The sequence below is a fragment of the Phocoena sinus genome, chromosome 15 (assembly GCF_008692025.1).
Source record: "Phocoena sinus isolate mPhoSin1 chromosome 15, mPhoSin1.pri, whole genome shotgun sequence".
Taxonomy (NCBI): domain Eukaryota; kingdom Metazoa; phylum Chordata; class Mammalia; order Artiodactyla; family Phocoenidae; genus Phocoena; species Phocoena sinus.
In genome coordinates this window covers 10,155,291-10,173,419 of record NC_045777.1, presented here as the reverse complement: position 1 = coordinate 10,173,419, position 18,129 = coordinate 10,155,291, and the positions used below count along the sequence as shown (strand labels likewise).

At 47.8% G+C, this 18,129-nt stretch overlaps 1 protein-coding gene across 4 annotated transcripts in view; it reads right to left on the bottom strand.

Moving 5' to 3' along the window:
* Positions 1-18,129, bottom strand: part of ATP9A (ATPase phospholipid transporting 9A (putative)) — a 138,215-nt gene that overhangs the window by 30,337 nt on the left and 89,749 nt on the right. For all 4 annotated transcript variants that reach the window (XR_004345780.1, XM_032605165.1, XM_032605164.1 and 1 more), the window contains 4 exons: positions 12,520-12,681; positions 4,020-4,112; positions 2,775-2,858; positions 1,010-1,180 (listed from right to left, as the gene is read on the bottom strand). Coding sequence is in view for 3 of the 4 variants with exons in the window: in XM_032605165.1 (XP_032461056.1) it covers positions 1,010-1,180; positions 2,775-2,858; positions 4,020-4,112; positions 12,520-12,681 (510 nt within the window). In the remaining variant the exon portion in view is untranslated. The remainder of the gene's footprint in view (positions 1-1,009; positions 1,181-2,774; positions 2,859-4,019; positions 4,113-12,519; positions 12,682-18,129) is intronic.

Sequence of the window (18,129 nt, the reverse complement as noted above, 5' to 3'; positions counted from 1 at the left end):
CGCCTCACTGTGGCAGGCTCAGAGAGGGTGGGTGACTTGCCCAAAGCCACACAGCTAGTTCCTGTCCCGACCAGGCCCAGAACCCAGGTCTTCAGAGTCTAAATGGATGTGCTTCCTACCCTGCTGATTCACCCATTAACCCTCTGCTCCCAGTGGGCAAGTGGGGAGGGGGCCTTAGAGTCATCGGACAAAGGGTATCTTGGCGGCAGGGGAAGCGCAGGAAAGAAAATAACGACAAAGGTTCCCCGAGTGTTCACCGTGCCGGGCAGCTGTTAAGTGCTGTGCGTTGTTCCTTCACAGTAACTTTATGAGGTGGGAAACAGAGGCCCAGGCCTCATCCGTCCTGCTGACATCGCCCCGCTCACGGCACTCGTGCCAGATGTGGGCCCAAGGACGCAGCCCAGAGCTGCTCTGGGCAGAGGCAGGCAGCTTAACCTACGTATTTTCAGGAGCTTCTAGCCGATGAGTTTGCCGATCCCTTGCTTGGGTCGGCCGAGATGGAGCCCGCTCCCCAGACGCCCTCTACTGGCGTCTCCGGATTAAACTACCAGATATGTATTTTTGGGCCCCAAACAAAAATGTAAATACAGCAGTTTGTTGGGGCAGATGGTCACTCTGTTGGGTGGTCATTCAGTTACCCAGACCAAAAGACAGATTGGTTGGCTGGCCGGACACTCAAAAAGAATATAACAAACACCACAAATGCGCGGGACACAGCTGGTCCTGAGAGCTAAGGAGATGCTCTCGGTCCTGTCTCCATGGAGCCCGGCACGCAGAGGGGAAGCCGGCAGCAAAAGCGGACACACAAGACGTCTTCCACAGCTGTCAAGGACGGGAGGGCTACAGGTCACTGTCCGAGCCCGGTTCCCTGTCACTACTTCCATCCTCGGCCCCGCCTCCCCCCATCTCTAATTTTCACCCTCCGCTGACAGGATCACTGGTCTAAGTCTGGAATTCACTGCCATGTGGCAACCTATTTCAGCAGTGGGTCCAGGCAGGCTCACCCTACCTTGATGCCGGCGTTCCTCAGGGTCTCCAGGGTGGGCCTCACGTCCGCCTGGAGCTGGTCCTCCACCCCTGTCAGGCACAGCAGCTCCATCTCCATCTCCAGGCTCTCGATCACTGTGGCCACTTTGAGGGAACGGTCGTGCACACTCAGCTTGGCCTGGACATAGCGGGCCTGGGACACACCAGGGGACACTGTCACCACTTAGGATGGGGAGGTGCAAGGCGGACCAACTGGCAGTGGGAGCGTCTCATCCCCCACACAGGGCAGGGACCCCAGCACCTGGGTGAACCTCAAAGGGGTGAAACTGAGACCTCCAGCCTCCTTCCCAGTTCATCAGTCCAGACGCTGGAACTGGACAGACCGGAGCTCCACCCTTTGCTCTACACTCACCTGCTGTGCAACTTCTAGCAGGTCACTTAACTTCTCTGAGCCTCAACTGTTTTCCTCCCCGAAGAGGCAATAACGGCCCCAACTTCACTGGGTTTTTACAAGGATTAGTACAACTCGAGACCTCAAAAGACAGTAGATTCTCCCCACACAGCATATGCTCTGTAACCAAGAACTCTTGACCACCAGGTTGTCTAAAGACAAAGTCTTACTTCCAAAGACCATCGACCCAACCCTTCTGCTTATCTCCTCTTTACGGTGTTAACAAAGATACAGCAGTCACAAAGCATATGCCTTTAAAATTGAAAGAAAGGTAGAATTTTATCAGGGCTAGAACTCTCGTTAAATAAAACTTTACAAAGAACTCAAGCACATAAAAGAGACAGACCCAAGCACAGTTTCTCTGGGTGGAGCAGGACAAGGGCCGCAGAAGCCTTTCCCCCAACCTGGTCTCTCTCCCCTTCAGTCACGTGTAAATACATTCATTCAGCTTTGTGCCAGGACTGGGGGTACCACAAGGACCCTCCCCCTGAAGGAACACACAATCCATGGGACGAGATGACAATTAACAAGACATATTTATACTGGAAGCCTTGGCAGTGAAAGTCAATGATCGAGTTCAAATCCAACATTTTTTACAGCTTAAAAAAATTAGGGCTTCAAGAAGGTTTACAATTTCAAATTTGAAGGTTTCATTTCATATTTTTCAGAAGGTTTATAATGACTATCGTAAGTGTTGGGGTACAAGAGCAAACCAAACTGATAAAGTCTCTGCTCTCAAAAAGATTTTATTCCAGAAAGAAGCTATCAAAAATAATCTGAGGGCTTCCCTGGTGGCGCAGTGGTTTAGAGTCCGCCTGCCGATGCAGGGGCCACGGGTTCGTGCCCCGGTCCGGAAAGATCCCACATGCCGCGGAGCAGCTGGGCCCGTGAGCCATGGCCGCTGAGCCTGTGTGTCCGGAGCCTGTGCCCCGCAACGGGAGAGGCCACAACAGTGAGAGGCCCATGTACCGCAAAAAAAAAAAAAAAAAAAAAAAAAAAAAAAAAAGAATGTGAAAATACGTACATAAAGTCATTACAGCTGGTGATAAATGCAGTGAAGAACGTTCAACAGGGTGACAACGGGGAGTGATGAGGTGGGGCTGCTTTAGATGGGGGATCCAGGAAGATTTCTCAGAGGAGGTGGCATTTGAGCTGAGACCCAAAGGAAGTGAGGGAGGGGGGCCTTGGAGCTCTGTGAGGGAGGAGAGTACTAGGCAGAGAGAAGAACCTGGTGTGCTCAGAAATGACGTCAGTCTGGCCAGAGCAGAATGAGGGAGGGGAAGATGGGGAGGTGAGTGGGGCTAAAAAGTAAAAGAAAAGTCACAGAACCACTGACCTCAAAGTCTTGATACTGCTCCTCTGCTAGAGATTTCTTCGCCACCACAAGCACCCGCAGCCCTTCCCGGGCCATGTTTCCACACTGAAAAGCAAACCCTGGTCAGCGGAGAGCCGCACTAAGGGCTCTGTATCCCGGACTCTCTCTGGGGAGGGCTGGAGGCTGAAGTGGATGCCCCTCCCAAGGGGACAGCGCAATGGTAAATCAGAACGCTGCTTTCCCCTAAAGCAGTCTCTCTCAGCAAACCTCCCAAAGGGGTCTCAAAATTTAAGTCAATGCAGTAAGATCTCAGAGACTAATCTGGATTTCTGGCTCATTGGAAAAACTGAACCTTTGACAAGAGCACTTTCCCAAATGACCACAGCCAGTGATACTGAAAGGCGGCTGTTTCCACACGGTCCCACGAAACACAGCTGTCAAGTGAAGAATATTCCAACACGTTCAACACACAAAGTGTGATGCTGTCAGGAAACACATACTGGCCCGTTTCATTCACCTGAGTTACCTGCCTAGCCCCTGTCGGCATTTGGGTTTGTTACTCACTAATTGGAAATATGATATTACTGAACATAAAATGTGAATTCTGCGCCTGGAGATGGGAGATGAAACAGAAACGGCCTGACAGACCGGAGGGTTCCTTCCCTCCCTGCTGCAGCCAATTCCCACGTCACAATCCGGGACAAGGCGGCCTGTGACGGGGCCCCATGATGCCCGCCTCCTGGTACCCACACCCTTGTACGTTCACCTGCCCTGAGTGTGCACTGGACCCAGTGCCTTGTTCCTAAGAGACAGAATGTGGCAAAGTGAGGGGAGGTCGTTTCCAAGGTCACTTCTCTCTGTTTCATCTCTCTGTTTCACTTCTCTCTGTTTCATCCACATGGCAAGGAACGTGGCTGCCTCCGGCCTAGAGGCACTGAGGAGCTGAATCCTGCCCATGACCACTAAGTGGGCTGGGAAGTGGGTCCCGCCCCAGCTGAGCCTTCAGATGAGACCCCAGCCTTGGGTGACCCCTTGACCAAAGCCGAAGAGACCCTGAGCTGAGGACCCAGCCAAGCTGTGCCTGGACTGCTGATTCGCAGAAACTGTAAGAAATTACACACGTCCTCCTAAGCTGCTAAGTTTGGGGGTGATTTGTTACATTGCCCCAGAAAACGCATGCAGGGACCCACCTCACTATTCCATGCAAGGGACAGACTCCAGGACACGCGTCCGAGGCCCCGTTTCCACACCCCACGTCACGCTTACCTCTTCCTCCAGCCAGTCGTTGTACTGCACGATGCCAGCCATGACGACATCCGCTCCCTTCATGTAAAACGTAATCTCCCCAGTCGATTCATCCTAGAGGGGGAGCCGGGAGGAATGAACACCCAAGAGGAACACTTGGTTCCGCTCCAGTGGCCGCTTCCCACGAGAGACGCTGCACAAAGTGTACTCAGTGGACGCCAGTGTTTTCTCACTTGGCCGAAGATGAAAAGTGAGAGGGGAGCCTCACTTTGGGGCAAAGGCCACAGAAAACAAGAAAACTCAAAGCATTTGGAAAATCATTAAATGATGAAAGCAAGATCAAAAGGATTGACGAACTCTGTTTTTACAGTTATTACTATTCTAACGGGAACAGACTGACCCTCACACTGTAAGATAATTTTAAATTTATACGCGGGGCTGCCAGTATTGCCAAAATGTGGTCTACCAGCAAGAGTCGGGAAGTAAGATAATTCTCGAGATCAGGGTTTCTCAGCCTCGGCACTGTTAATATTTGGGGCTGGATAATTCTTTGCCGTGAGGGGGCTGGACTCTGCACTGCACCATCTCCCGCGGCATCCCTAGCCCACTAGATGCCAGCAGCAATCCCCATGGTGACAACCAAAATGTCTCCAGACATTAACAAATGTCCCCTGGGGGACACATTGCCTCAGTTGACAGCTACTGCTCTAGACAACATGGGACCCTTACGTCTACCTGAGGACTTAGCTAGAGAGCAAAGTACCCAGATTTTCAGTTCACACTGACCAGATTTTCTGGGGAGAGGGTGACATCACAGCACAGACATCAGATGCTTAGACCCGGTACCAGCTCCCAGCTGTGTGCACCTGGACAAGCTACTTCTTTTCTCTAGACCTCAGTTTCCTCCTCTGTAAAACCGGGATCCTAACAACTCTTACCGTATAGCTTGCTGGGGCTTAAACAAGATCATCTACATAGAGCAGGTAGCAAAGGGCCAACATCCACAGAAAACGCTCACCCAGTGTTATTATTCCTGTTGGGGTGACAGTCACTCCTCAAGACCCTCAGTCGCACTGTTTGTAGAAAACAAGGTTTAAGCTGGGGGTCTGAATGGGGGTGGTTTTGCCCCCAGGGGACTTCCGACAATGTCTGGACACATATTTGATTATCTCAACTGGGAGGTGCTACCGGCATCTAGTGGGTGGAGACCAAGGATGCTGCTAACCGGCCTACAATGCACAGGGCGGTCCCTGCAACAGAGAATCATCCCGCCCCAAATGTCAATGGTGCTGAGGCTGAGAAACCCTGGCTTTAAGGAATGACGGTGAAATCGTCAATTTTTATCCCATGACTCTTTCCTCACAGACCTGCATCACAGAGAGGCTGGAGGCAATGGAGATGAGCAAGGCTAACTGAGCACGGCCATCACCACCTTGTGCCTAAATTCTGCTACCCCAGGAAGCCCAGAATGCATGCCTGTAAGCTCTTCATTGAATAGGAAATAAATACCCAAGGTCAAATCAGTGGTATAGTTTCATCTACTAAAGTAACTTCCGAATGCCTCTGATCACGGACAATCTTTCAGAACAACATGCTTACTCATAAAAGCACCCACAGGCCACGAACAGGCACCTGCACTTTAAAAGCATTAGAACAGCATTAGAACTGCAGGCTGCTTCTTTGATGGATTGCATCTATGCTTGCTTGTGACTCGGGCCAAAGATAGCAGTGGGGTCTGAACATGAAAGCATCTGAGGTTTCTTTTTCCTTTCGCCTTCACCCAAATGCTGCTATGGGAAATAACGTCCCCCTCCCCAGCTTCCTCTACTCCAGAAGGGGCTCAAGAGAACTCGGACATCTTGGCCAATATAAATACTGTACCGACTGTCTCCTCCCGTTAGTCATTTCCTCCCACCAAGTTCATCACAAGGTTACTTCGTTCCCATATTATGGCAAGATTATGCTATAAATTTACAGAGATCTGCTGGTTGTGTTGCATTGTTTTGGGGCCTCATCTTTTTCCACTGTGGCCTGACTCTGGCACCTGTTCAAAGGCCTCTTTTATTCAGACAGTGACAAGGGTATGATCTATACCAGTGATCCGACTTCAGCACGCCAAGGGGGAAGGGTGAGGGGAGGGCAGTGGAACATCTTGTAACACAACAAAAACAAAACTGGCGACACAGAGACAAACACGCAAGCCCCGACGAAACCGGCTTCTCTAACCTCACTGACCTTCTCAGAAGAGAGATTCACAGAAAGACCAGACCTTGCTTGGTGAGGGTAAGAAGATGCCGCACAGAACCGTCCATGAGCTCACACATAAGTTTAAGAGCGTTGATGAGCCAGGTGAGAACAAAACTATAACTGTCAACCATCATTAAACCAGGTTAAGAACCATTTTATAACCGAGGGAAAACTTCCTCACATCAGGTAACTGGGCAGTTACTTTCAAACAACAGACAGAAAAGATGGCCACATCAGAACAGAGTTTCTCAGCCCTGGCACGATGAACATTTGGGGCTGGAACGTTCTTTGGTATGAGGCTGTCCTGACCTCTATCCACTAGATGCCAGTGGCACCACCCTCTGAGCTGCAACAACTAAAAATGTCCCCAGATGTGTCCCCATGTCCCCTGGGGGCAAGATGGCCCCAGGATGAGAATCGTTTCGCGAAAGGAGAACAGTGAGATTCGTGCTAAGTGGAGAGCTAGCTCCACAGCCATGGGCACGGATTTGCACCCTGCAAAACCAAAGATAGAGAGGGAGACAGGTCAGAAAACAAAAATATTAGCAAAATAATATGCATCACATTAAAGACAGCCTAACAAAGATGGACGTGCACAGATTCATTGTTAGTAGTGAGAGATGGAAAACAACCTAAGTATCCAAGAAAGGAATAGTTGATTAAATAATGCTACATTTTTTCAGCAAAACACCATGCCCACATTAAAATCATAAAAATCATGTTTTAATAATATGAGAACATTATTATTCAGTGGAGGGGGTGGGAGTTTTAGAAAGCTTTAGGTGGAGTTTGAAGCCAGTTTTATAAAATTGCGTGTGGCTATTTACACTCATTTATGCTTAGAGAAAAAACTGAAGGGAAATTCCCTGAAAAGGCAAGAATGGTTGTCTTTGGGTGATGAAAATACAGATGAAAGGTTCTGATCCCCTTCTATACATACTTATCTGTTCCCAATGCTGATTTTTCTAAAAACATAATCTGGGAAGGGTGGAGCACTATTGTAAAGTAATGATAGATTTGCCCACCCAACAGTATCCCATACTCCCAGACACAGATCCCGTTCTTGCTGTGAGAAGATACAGGGGTCACATCTCATTAAATGTGATGCATGTCTGGGAATGATAGCCCTTTGCAACTAAAGGAAGGGTGACGCACTCAGCCCACTTATTCTAGAACGGCTGATATCGGGACTATTTGATGATGATTCAACCCTCAAATGACTCCAACATAGACCATGGCCCTAGAACTTGGAAAAATAAAGGCTGGAACAAAATAAAAGCAATTCCATAGTAGATAATGACTCTAATTCCCCAGGAAACACCCACCCACAGGAATCATGTGGCTGCTTCCAGGCCATGGATGTTCCTGACATCAGACATGCACTCAAGATACGGTTTAAAAGCCACGGGGCAGGATAGGTGCAGACCAGTGGGAAAAGCAGCAGCTGCATGGGAAGAAAAGCCCCCATCCCACTCAAAAACTGCCAAGGATGTATGTCTGGTAGAGTCTGAAGACTACTGGCACCGGGGACATAAAAATCCCTTAAAATGTGTCGTTTTCAAGGCACATTCGTACTCTGTGTCACTGGACCATCAGTACTGCAGCTCATGGAGCTGTTTCTAACTTTTACCTGGAGAAACAGCCTCTTCAGTGACTCCCACTTTCCCCACCTCCCGGGGTGTTCACACCCCTGGGTGATCCAGGCTCACCAAGTGGTGGGCTGGACCCAGGGACCTGCTTCTAATAACAGAATAAGGCAAAAGTGAAGGGAGGTCGGTTCTGAGATGACGTGCCTTCTCTCTTGTTCACACTCTCACAGACTCACTTGGGTGAAGCCAGCTGATGTGGGAGCCAGTCTATGGAGAGGCCTGTGGGGCAGTGGATGAGGGTGGCCTCTGGCCAGCAGCTGGTATAGAACTAAAGCCCTCAGCCCAACAACTTCAAGGAACTGACTCTTGCTGACAACACTGATTTCACCTGGCAGTGAATCCTGCCCCGGCTGAACCTTGGATGACTGCAGCCTATGAGAGATCCCGAGGCAGAGGGCCCGGCGAGGCTGCACCCGGACTCCTTGGCCCCCAGAAATCGTCAGATAACACTTCCTGTTGTTTTAAGCCATCACATGCGGGATAATCTGTCACAACGCCATACGTAATTAACACACTGCCCTCAACATTACTGTGGGTGCTCTGTGAGCTTTCCCACATCCCTCTCATCACACCCGAACTCCCAGGGCCTGGCGGTAAAGAGCATGACCTGGGAGCCAGACAGCCTGGGGCAGAAGCCCAGCTCCACCTTTTCTAACTATAGGAACTTAGGGAGATTTCTTCTTCTCTCTATACCTCAATTTTCTCCTCTGTTAAATGCCAACTGCAATGGTATTACGAGAATTACATGAGTTGCTTTATGCAAATCATTTACAACAGTGACTAGCACCCAATAAGCACCATTTAAATGTTACCTCTGTTATTATTATTGTTCCTAACTCTGTTCCTATTACTAATGCTGCTAGTACTATTACTAATTACTCCTATTACTAATTCTATTATTACTAATTTACTACAATAGGATCTACAACTCTGACCCCTAAGGCATGAAACACTTGTGTAGATAGGGCGGAGGGGATCCTCATTTGTTTAAAAAATGAGAGAGTCGTATTCCAAAGATTCTCATGATCTGGGGCAGCATTTTCTCCAGCCAAGCCAAACAATGTGAAGAACCTTTAAGAACACCAGGGAACCATCTCAATACCAAAATAGGACTGGGACCAAAGTAGTCTGCAATTTTTAAAGCTCCGATGGTTAATTCCGATGATCAGCCAGGTTTTGTTTGTTTGTTTGTTTAGATCTCGTTTTATTTATTTTTGGCCATGCTGGGTCTTCGTTGCTGCGCTCAGGCCTTCTCTAGTTGCGGCGAGCGGGGGCTACTCTTCGCTGCTGTGCGTGCGCGGCTTCTCACTGTGGTGGCTTCTCTTGTTGCGGAGCACGGGTTCTAGGCACGCTGGCTTCAGTAGTTGTGGCATGCTGCTTCAGTAGTTGTGGCACAGGGCTCAGTAGTCGTGGCACATGGGCTTAGTTGCTCTGCGGCATGTGGGATCTTCCCGGACCAGGGCTCGAACCTGTGTCCCCTACATTGGCAGGCAGATTCTTATCCACTGCGCCACCAGGGAAGTCCCTATCAGCCAGGTTTAAGAACTACTGAGCAGAGTGGCTTATGAACACAGGGCTTCCAGGCTTCCCAGAATGGAAAGTGCGAGTAAAAGAGCAAATAGGAAAACAAGGTATTAATTCAGATTGGCAAGATTTTAAAAGTCCGACACTATCAAGTGTTGGTGAGGATGTAGAAAAACAGTGGGACTAAGATTAGTATAAGCACTTTGGAGAAAAAGTTGAAAAAACCTGGTAAAGTTAAAGATGTATACATTCTACCACCCAGCAAGTCCACCTCTGGGTGTAGTCCACAGAAAAACACGGACATATGTACAGTGGAGACTGCAGCAGACAAGGCTACACATGGCAGCGGTCTTTCTATCGGCAAAAAAAGTGGCAATGACCTAAACGTGTATCAAGAGAGAATGGCAACAGACGGAAGGAACTGAGGTATATTTGCACAATGCAATACAACAAGTCAGCAAAGAGAAATAAAGTGGGATTACATGCATCAACATAAATAAAGCTTTTTGTAAAATGTTAAACAAAAATTAGGATGTGGAATAATAATATATATACAATGACATTTTATAGAGAATAAAAACATGAAAACCATAATACATATTATTTACACCCAGTGTGTCTGATAATAGTATTTTAAAATTCATAGGAGTGATAAACCTGGGGTAGGACTGAAGAGGAAGCACATCTAGAAAGGATAGATGGGATTTCAATTGAATGCACAATGTTTTCTTTGTTTAAAAAATTTTTTAAACTATAATACATGCAAAAGTGTGGATCAACACATAAATATAAATTTGAGCAAACGAACTCAAACACAAAAGGGTATCTACTGTACAGTTTCCTTTATATAAAGTTCAAAAAAAGACAAAATCAGTCAGTGGTATAAATGGGACAGTGGTTATATCCTTGTGGGAAGAAAGGATGCAGTAACCAGAAAGGGGTACGAGGGAGCTGCTGGGGTGATGGTGGGAGGGATTCTGTTCCTTGCTCGGGATGCGAACGACACTGTGTTTATTACTTTGTTAACACTTGAGCTGTACACTCCTGAGGTTTGCACTTTTCTCTTTGTATGCTGTACTTCAATAAAAGCTTCAAAAAATATAAAAAGAAAATCTGAAATATTAATGCCAAAATGACGATGTTGAGTGATCACGACACTTTTTTCCAGTAACTTCTGTGACTGTATGAATGAAAAATCATCGAAAATATCTAATTACAAGGGTATCAAGACTATTCAATGGGAAAACAATAGTCTCTGCAGCAAACGGTGCTGGGACGACTCTCCATCCACACACAAAAGAACGACGTTAAAACCCCTAACTCACACCATATATGAAAATAACTCAAAATGGATCAATGATCTAAAGAGATAAAACTACAAAAACTTTTAAAAGAAAACACAGGGGTAAATTTTCATGACCTTAGGTTTAGCAATGGACTCTCAGATGTGACACCAAAGTCAAGAGCAACAGAGGAAAAAAATAAATTGGACAAAATTAGTAACTTCTGTGCATCCAAAGAATTTTATCAAGAAAGCAAAAAGACAAGCTACAGAATGAAAGAAAATATTTGTATGCCATATCTCTGATAAGGATCTAGTATCCAGACTACGTAAAGAACTCTTACAACAATAAAAGACTACCCATTGCAAAAGTGGGCAAACGACTTGAACAGACATGTCTCCAAGGAAGAATACAAGTGGTCAATAAGTATATGAGAAGATGCTCAACATCATTAGCTATTAGGAAAACGCAAATCAAAACCACAATGAAATACCACTTCACAGCAACTAGGACGGCTACAATGAAAAAAAAAAAAAAAAAGGGAAATAACAAGCACTGATGAGGATGTGGAGAAACCAGAAGCTTCATACACTGCTGGTAGAATGTATCAGGCTGGCCAAGAAGTTTGTTCAGGTCCTTCTGTAACATCTTACAGAAGGACCTGAACGAACTTTTTGGCCAACCCTAGAAGTGGTGCAGCATTTTGTAGAGAAGTTTGGCGACTCCTCATAAAGTTAAAAGATAGAATTATCCAGCAACTGGGAAACGGACCCAGCAATTCCACTCCTAGGTATCTACTCAAAAGAACTGAAAACAGGGCTTCCCTGGTGGCGCAGTGGTTGAGAGTTCGCCTGCCGATGCAGGGGACATGGGATCGTGCCCCGGTCCGGGAAGATCCCACATGCCGCAGAGCGGCTGGGCCCGTGAGCCATGGCCGCTGAGCCTGCGCGTCCGGAGCCTGTGCTCCACAACGGGAGAGGCCACAACAGTGAGAGGCCCGTGTACCGAAAAAAAAAAAAAAGAAGAACTGAAAACAGATGCTCAAATCCTTATACACGAATGTTCATAGCAACACTATTCACAATAGCCAAAAGGTGGAAACAACCCAAATGTCCACTGATGGATGAATGGCTAATCAACATGAAATACTACTCAGTCATAAAAAGGAATGAAGTATGTATATATGCTACAAATGGATGACTCTCTAAAACATTATGCTAAGTGAAAGGAGCCAGATACAGAAGGTCACATATTGTATAGTCCCATTTATATGAAATACCCAGAATAGGTAAATCCTAGAGACAGAAAGGAGACGGGAGGTTTCCAGGGCCTACGGGGAAGAAGGTATGGAGAGTGACCACTTAATAGATACAAGGTTCCCTTTTGCAGTGATGCCAATGTTTCCACCAAAGTGGTGGATGCAAGACACTGTGAATGTACTAAATGCCACTGAATTACACATTTAAATGATTAATTTATGTCATGTGAATGTCACCTCAATAGAAAATAACATTTAATTAAATGAAAGCGTATACGGTGAGAAATGTATTATTACCAAGAAATGCTCAATCTACACTCATTAGACCTTTCACTCTGGAAGTGGGTTAACCAAAAGCTATCCGAGATCCGTCCAACTGATGAACTAATTCTCTTTCTTCTGAGGGAATTAAATCCTCTTGTTAGTCTGAATGACAGGCAATAATACAATAAAGAAAGGGGTAAGAAAGAATGTCCAGCCACAGGGACATACACAGCAGACTTAGGCAGGTTTGGTTTTTTTTTTTAACCATTTTAAATTATAAATAAAAGACAACTCACCCTCACGATGATGCCCATGCGTTTGCTTTCGTAGGTGAAAGGGAAGATCTGCAAGATGGTGAAGTTCAGGATCTGGTCACCAGGGGTCCTCAGCTGCATGGAAGACTGGTCACGGCCCACCAGTGTTAAGCCCACACTTTCGGTCCACTGCACCAGGGCCACCTAAATGTGACAAGGGTCGAAGGTCAGATACACAGCCGAGGATCCTGGTTCACAGGTCAAGCAAATGAACATAAAGGTGGATGGGGGAGCAGAGACAGGTGAGGCTGAGCAGGGCCTGCATCCCTGGAGGAGGTCGTGCTGGCCGGTGACAGCCCCGCCCCCGCCCCTCTAGGCCTGCGGGAGGGGGGGCTCCGCGCTCATAGCTGCCGTCTCTCCTGGGCCCTAAAGCAGGCCACGCGCCAGAGCTGTGGCAGAGAGAACCGCACAGGCTCAAGGATCACCACAACCAGAGATCACGTCTGGAAGGAGCAACACCAGGCCAGGCCAACCACAAACATGGGGAAGCCAGGAGCACGACGCCGGGGTGGGGCGACTCACCTCCAGGCTCCCTGTTAAACTCACACACACTCAGCCAGGAGGGCATCTACAGCAGTGCTCGACTGGGCAGCTCCGCCCCCCAAGGGGCACATGGCAACGTCTGGGGACAGTTTGGGCTTCACAGCTGAGGAGGGGGTGGATATTTTCTACTGACATCTCGTGGGTGGAGGCCAGGGATTCTGCTAAACATCCTACAACACACAGGACAGCCCCCATGACAGAGAATCACCCCACCCCACATGGCAGGCAGTACTGACGGGGAGAACGCTGGTCTGTACAGATGAGGAAACTGAGGCTTGCGGAAGCTCATTAAGTTGCCTGAGGTGATGCTCCGGGGCAACGGCCGGCTAGGCAGGAACCTGGATCCTCCACCACCCGCTACACTTCCTAGGACCACGGTTCTGTCACCAGCTGGAATCTTCTCACAGCCCGAGCAAGGTTTGCTTCACTTCCAGTCAAAGGCATGGAGAATGCAAATTCCAAGACAGGGGCCAGACCAGTGGGAACTGCGGCAGGCAGGAGCCAGTGCCCCCTCTGAAGGAGGCTGCCCCGCGGGAATGCGGACCCAGGGTGGCCAGAGCTTCCAGTTTCTCAAGAAAAACCAGAAATCTGACCTTGTCCCTGAGATCTCTAACTTTTCAATGTAAGCCACTAAGCTGCACGTTTTAAGCGCCCATGATGAAAATAAAACACGTCTACAGATGAATCTGGTCTGGGGTCTTCAAGGAAAGAAGGAAATAGGAGTGGAAAAGGCGGGGACAGAAGGGGGAGCTGGGGAGGGGAGACCACCAAGCCCTCACCGCCACTGCCACAGGAAGGGGGCTGCGCCATGGGGTGGGGGGGAGACAGGGGTAAGTACAAAGAGCCTACAGCGTACAAACCACAAGGTCTTCGTGTTTACTTGTCAGCACAGCCCATGGAGGCAGGAAGTACCAAGCAGCTCTACCCGACGGACGAAGAAACAGAGTCAGAGAGGCCAGGTGAGCTGTTCTCGGCGGGCAGCTACCATGGGCTGAGATGAGATCGAATCCTGTGTCTAGCTGACCCAAGTAGCCCAAGGGAAAGTGCCAATCCCGGGCCATCCAATGCCTGTTCTCTAAACATGGGTGCACACACATCAGTGCATCCTTAGTGGGTGTGCCCGGTCACCCGACTCACTGTCACCGTTAGAAAGTTGACGGGGGGCATGGCAGGCATAGTAACAGCCCCCAAAGGTGCCCACCTCCTAATCCCCACTGACCTCCACCTCCAAAAGAAAGGGCTAATCAAGTTTGGTTTTGTTTGTTTTGCTACTAACCTTCATAAGTCTTTGGAAACTCATTCATATAGTTGTTTCATCTAATCACTCTGAATTTCAATATGGCCTGTCCTATCTGCTAACAATCTTCTTTCCAAGTTTAAAATGAACAAATCAGTAAACACTGATATCAATTTAAAAATCCCATCCATATAAATATTAAAAACTTTGGGTACATGCACTAAAACGCTTATAGGATGATACACATGAAGAGAAATTACTTCACTCTTCTCTCTATATACTACTGAAATATTTTAGTGTGTACACGCACTTCTTTTATTTAGTTATTTATTTATTTAGCGGTACATGGGCCTCTCACTGTTGTGGCCTCTCCCGTTGCGGAGCACAGGCTCCAGACGCGCAGGCTCAGCGGCCATGGCTCACAGGCCCAGCCGCTCCGCGGCATGTGGGATCTTCCCAGACCGGGGCACGAACCCGTGTCCCCTGCATCGGCAGGCGAACTCTCAACCACTGCGCCACCAGGGAAGCCCCATCTTTTATTTTTAATATTTTTAATTTTAATTAAGTAAATAAATATCCCAACACAATACGAGATTATTACAAATACGTAGCTTGACTAAATTTACATCCTCCTCTACATACCAGTTTAGTAACAAAGAAAAAGGAAATTCTTCTTCGGATGCTTTCCAACACGACCGCCAGGGAAAAGATTTTTTCATCCTTGCTTTTAAACAGCTGTTGTTTCACCCCTTAAAAACGTATTTAATTGCTCTGAAAAGATGTGAAGAGTCTGTAATACTGGGCTTCAAGGAGATACACTAATTCCCCCAAAGCCTGTTCTTAACTTCAATCAAGAAAGGATCTGAAACTCCAGAACGGGAAGTGGCTTTCAGGGCCGTAGAGGCAGTTCTGGCCTTGGCCAGCCTGGGTCCCCCTGCCGCGGACCCCACAGGACTGTGCTGGAGGGGAAGTTGAACCATGAACACAGCGACAAGTGTTCCCGGGGAAGCATGAATTACAGCTGAATGGAAACATCTTCTAACCATGCTTTCTTCTACAGCAAACCCCTCGAGGGAGTTAAGGAACCTACTTTGACTGCGCTGGTTGCCCCACCTCCCATCTCCCACCCCTTGGGTCCAAGGTCCTAATCAAAACCTCATAAGTCCCCTTGGGGGCTGATTCCAACAGGATATGAGCCCTGCAGGGGAGCCTTTCTTTCTCACCTTACACTCCCTTATTCCAACTTTAACATTAAGTCAGCTTTAATTTAAAGCTGCTTTCTACCACAACATATAAAATCCCCCAGGTCCTACTGAGAAGAGAGCAGTTTAGAACTGGGGAGCTCACTAACCCTTCTCAACAGCAGCGGGGACAAACATTTCAGCGGTCAGGTGGGACGACTCCATTCCTTCCTGAAACAAGATGATGTAAATGAGGCTACTTCTGCTAGAGGGTCTGAGCTTCAATTCAAAGGAATCATCCTGTATTGCCAAATCAGAAAGGATTTCAGGGTCTTTTTTTTCTTTCTTACAGCCGCACTACACCGCAGGTGGGATCTTAGTTCCCTGACCAGGGATCAAACCCGCACCCCCCTGTAGTGGAAGCGTGGAGTCTTAACCACTGGACCGCCAGGGAAGTCCCCAATCTCAGGGTCTTGAGCCTCGCTGTCCTTAACAGCCAGAGCTGGGGTCTCAGGGGGCGTCGGGTCAGACTACCCGGAGGTCAGAAGAGCAGCAGAAAAAGAAACCTCGTAAAAGGTAAATGAATGAACAAATAAATGAGAGGCAAAAGCAAACGCTAGAAACCAAGAAAGGGCCGGAGCGGGGGATCTGGGCTCCACGAGTCAGCTGTGCGTCTGGTTTGGGTCAGAAAATTAAAAAAAGAGCCTCCTACTCCACCCTTCCGCCTCCAAAAAAAAAAAGCCCATCTGAAGAATTCTTGTCAGAGCTGTCCATGAAAGGGCTTTTTCATCATTTGTTGGTCAGCAATGAACCACCTGTGACAAGCTTTAATAATCTTCCCTTTGTACCTGGGAATGTGTGCTTGGGAATTATGCCAGACAGGCTAAAGAGCCTTGAATTCCTGTCAAAAGCAGGATGCATATGAAATACAAGAACATGCATGAATCTGCCATCTGATTAAAACGGTGCTTTGGGGGCATTCAATCAGATAAACACCCAGGCTTACAAAGAACGGCCAGTCTGCCTGAAGCCAGGCCTTTCAAGCTTATAAATACCCACAGACCTAGGTATTCTTTACTTTATTAAGAAATAGGCTCCAAAATGTGCCACATGGTGGTTTGCAGGTTCGAACGCCAACAGGAGCAGGGCAGGCAGCGGACCGGGGCAGGGCCGGCCACCTAGGGACAGGGCTTGGGGGAGGGGGCTAACGGCTGCCAGGTGGAAACTGGGCCCAGTCTTTCCAGATCTGATCTTTCTCAGGAGAAGCTGATTTTTATAGAACACTGAGTGATTTTTAAATATTGCTGCTTTTCTTTTAAACACAGCATGGAGCAAACAAAAAACAGCCTGCTACATTTTTTTTTTTTTTTTTTGCGGTACGCAGGCCTTTCACCGGTGTGGCCTCTCCCGCTGCGGAGCACAGACTCCAGACGTGCAGGCTCAGCGGCCATGGCTCACGGGCCCAGCCGCTCCGCGGCATGTGGGATCTTCCCGGACCGGGGCACTAACCCGCGTCCCCTGCATCAGCAGGCGGACTCTCAACCACTGCGCCACCAGGGAAGCCCCAGCCTGCTACTTTTAAGCATCAGTGGACAAGGTGGTAGAATAAAAAGCCACTCCCTGATCCGAATTTCCTGATCCTATACTTGAAATTCAGCCTCTTGGGACTTAACTCTGCTAAAAACAAGTATTTGAAAAGGAAGAATGGCATCATCTCCATAAAAGTTTAGCCACTTAGAAACGACTATTTACTTAAGTCCATTCTGGACCAATACTAATGTGATACGGGACAGGACTTTTGCATGTATGGCCGCAGATGAGCTAATACCAAGGAAGGCTCATTTGACAGTTTTCTACAGTGCCCCCAAAATCCCATAGTCCTGCCTGACACAGGACCCCTATCTTCTGAGCAACCAAAATCTTCTTTCAAAATTCTACCCCAGTGGTTAATACATAACATTGATGGAGGATTTTTTCCTTAAGTTCCCGACCGCTGTTCTTTGACCTCACCCTCAGGTCCAAGGCCCTGGCAACGTGATGGTAGAGCCCCACCAGCCTCCTAAATCTCTCTGGGTCAACACTCCACACTCCATCGTGCACACATCTGAATGCTGGCATTGTCTGAAGCCTGGAGCTGAGGCTCAGACACGAGGAGGCATTCAGGGGACCGACAAGGATGTGGTTATGGAGGAAAAAGAAACCCCAAGGCTGCAAAGGGACGGGAGATTGCCAGCCCCCCCTCAAGGCCACAGGCTTACCTTTCCCCAACGGTTTTTATCCTCATTCTTTACAACAGCGTTAAGAAAATGCAAAATGAGACAACTGAGACCTTTCATGCATGCTGAGAGATGTACAGAGAGACTGAATGAGCGAGGCTCTCCATCATGACATTATTTACGACAGCCACAAGTGGGGGACAACCTAAATGTTACACTTGGGAGACAGAGAAAATAATCTGTGGTGTATCTAAGCAGCAGAATATAGAGCAGCCACTAAGAATATTCTTACTATAGTTACCGGAAAGGGATAATGCAAGGGAACAAATCAAGGTCATCGAACATATATCGTATATATACAGAAGAGAAATAGGCAGGAAAAACACCAAAACATTTTTGGCTTTTCTTTCCTGTC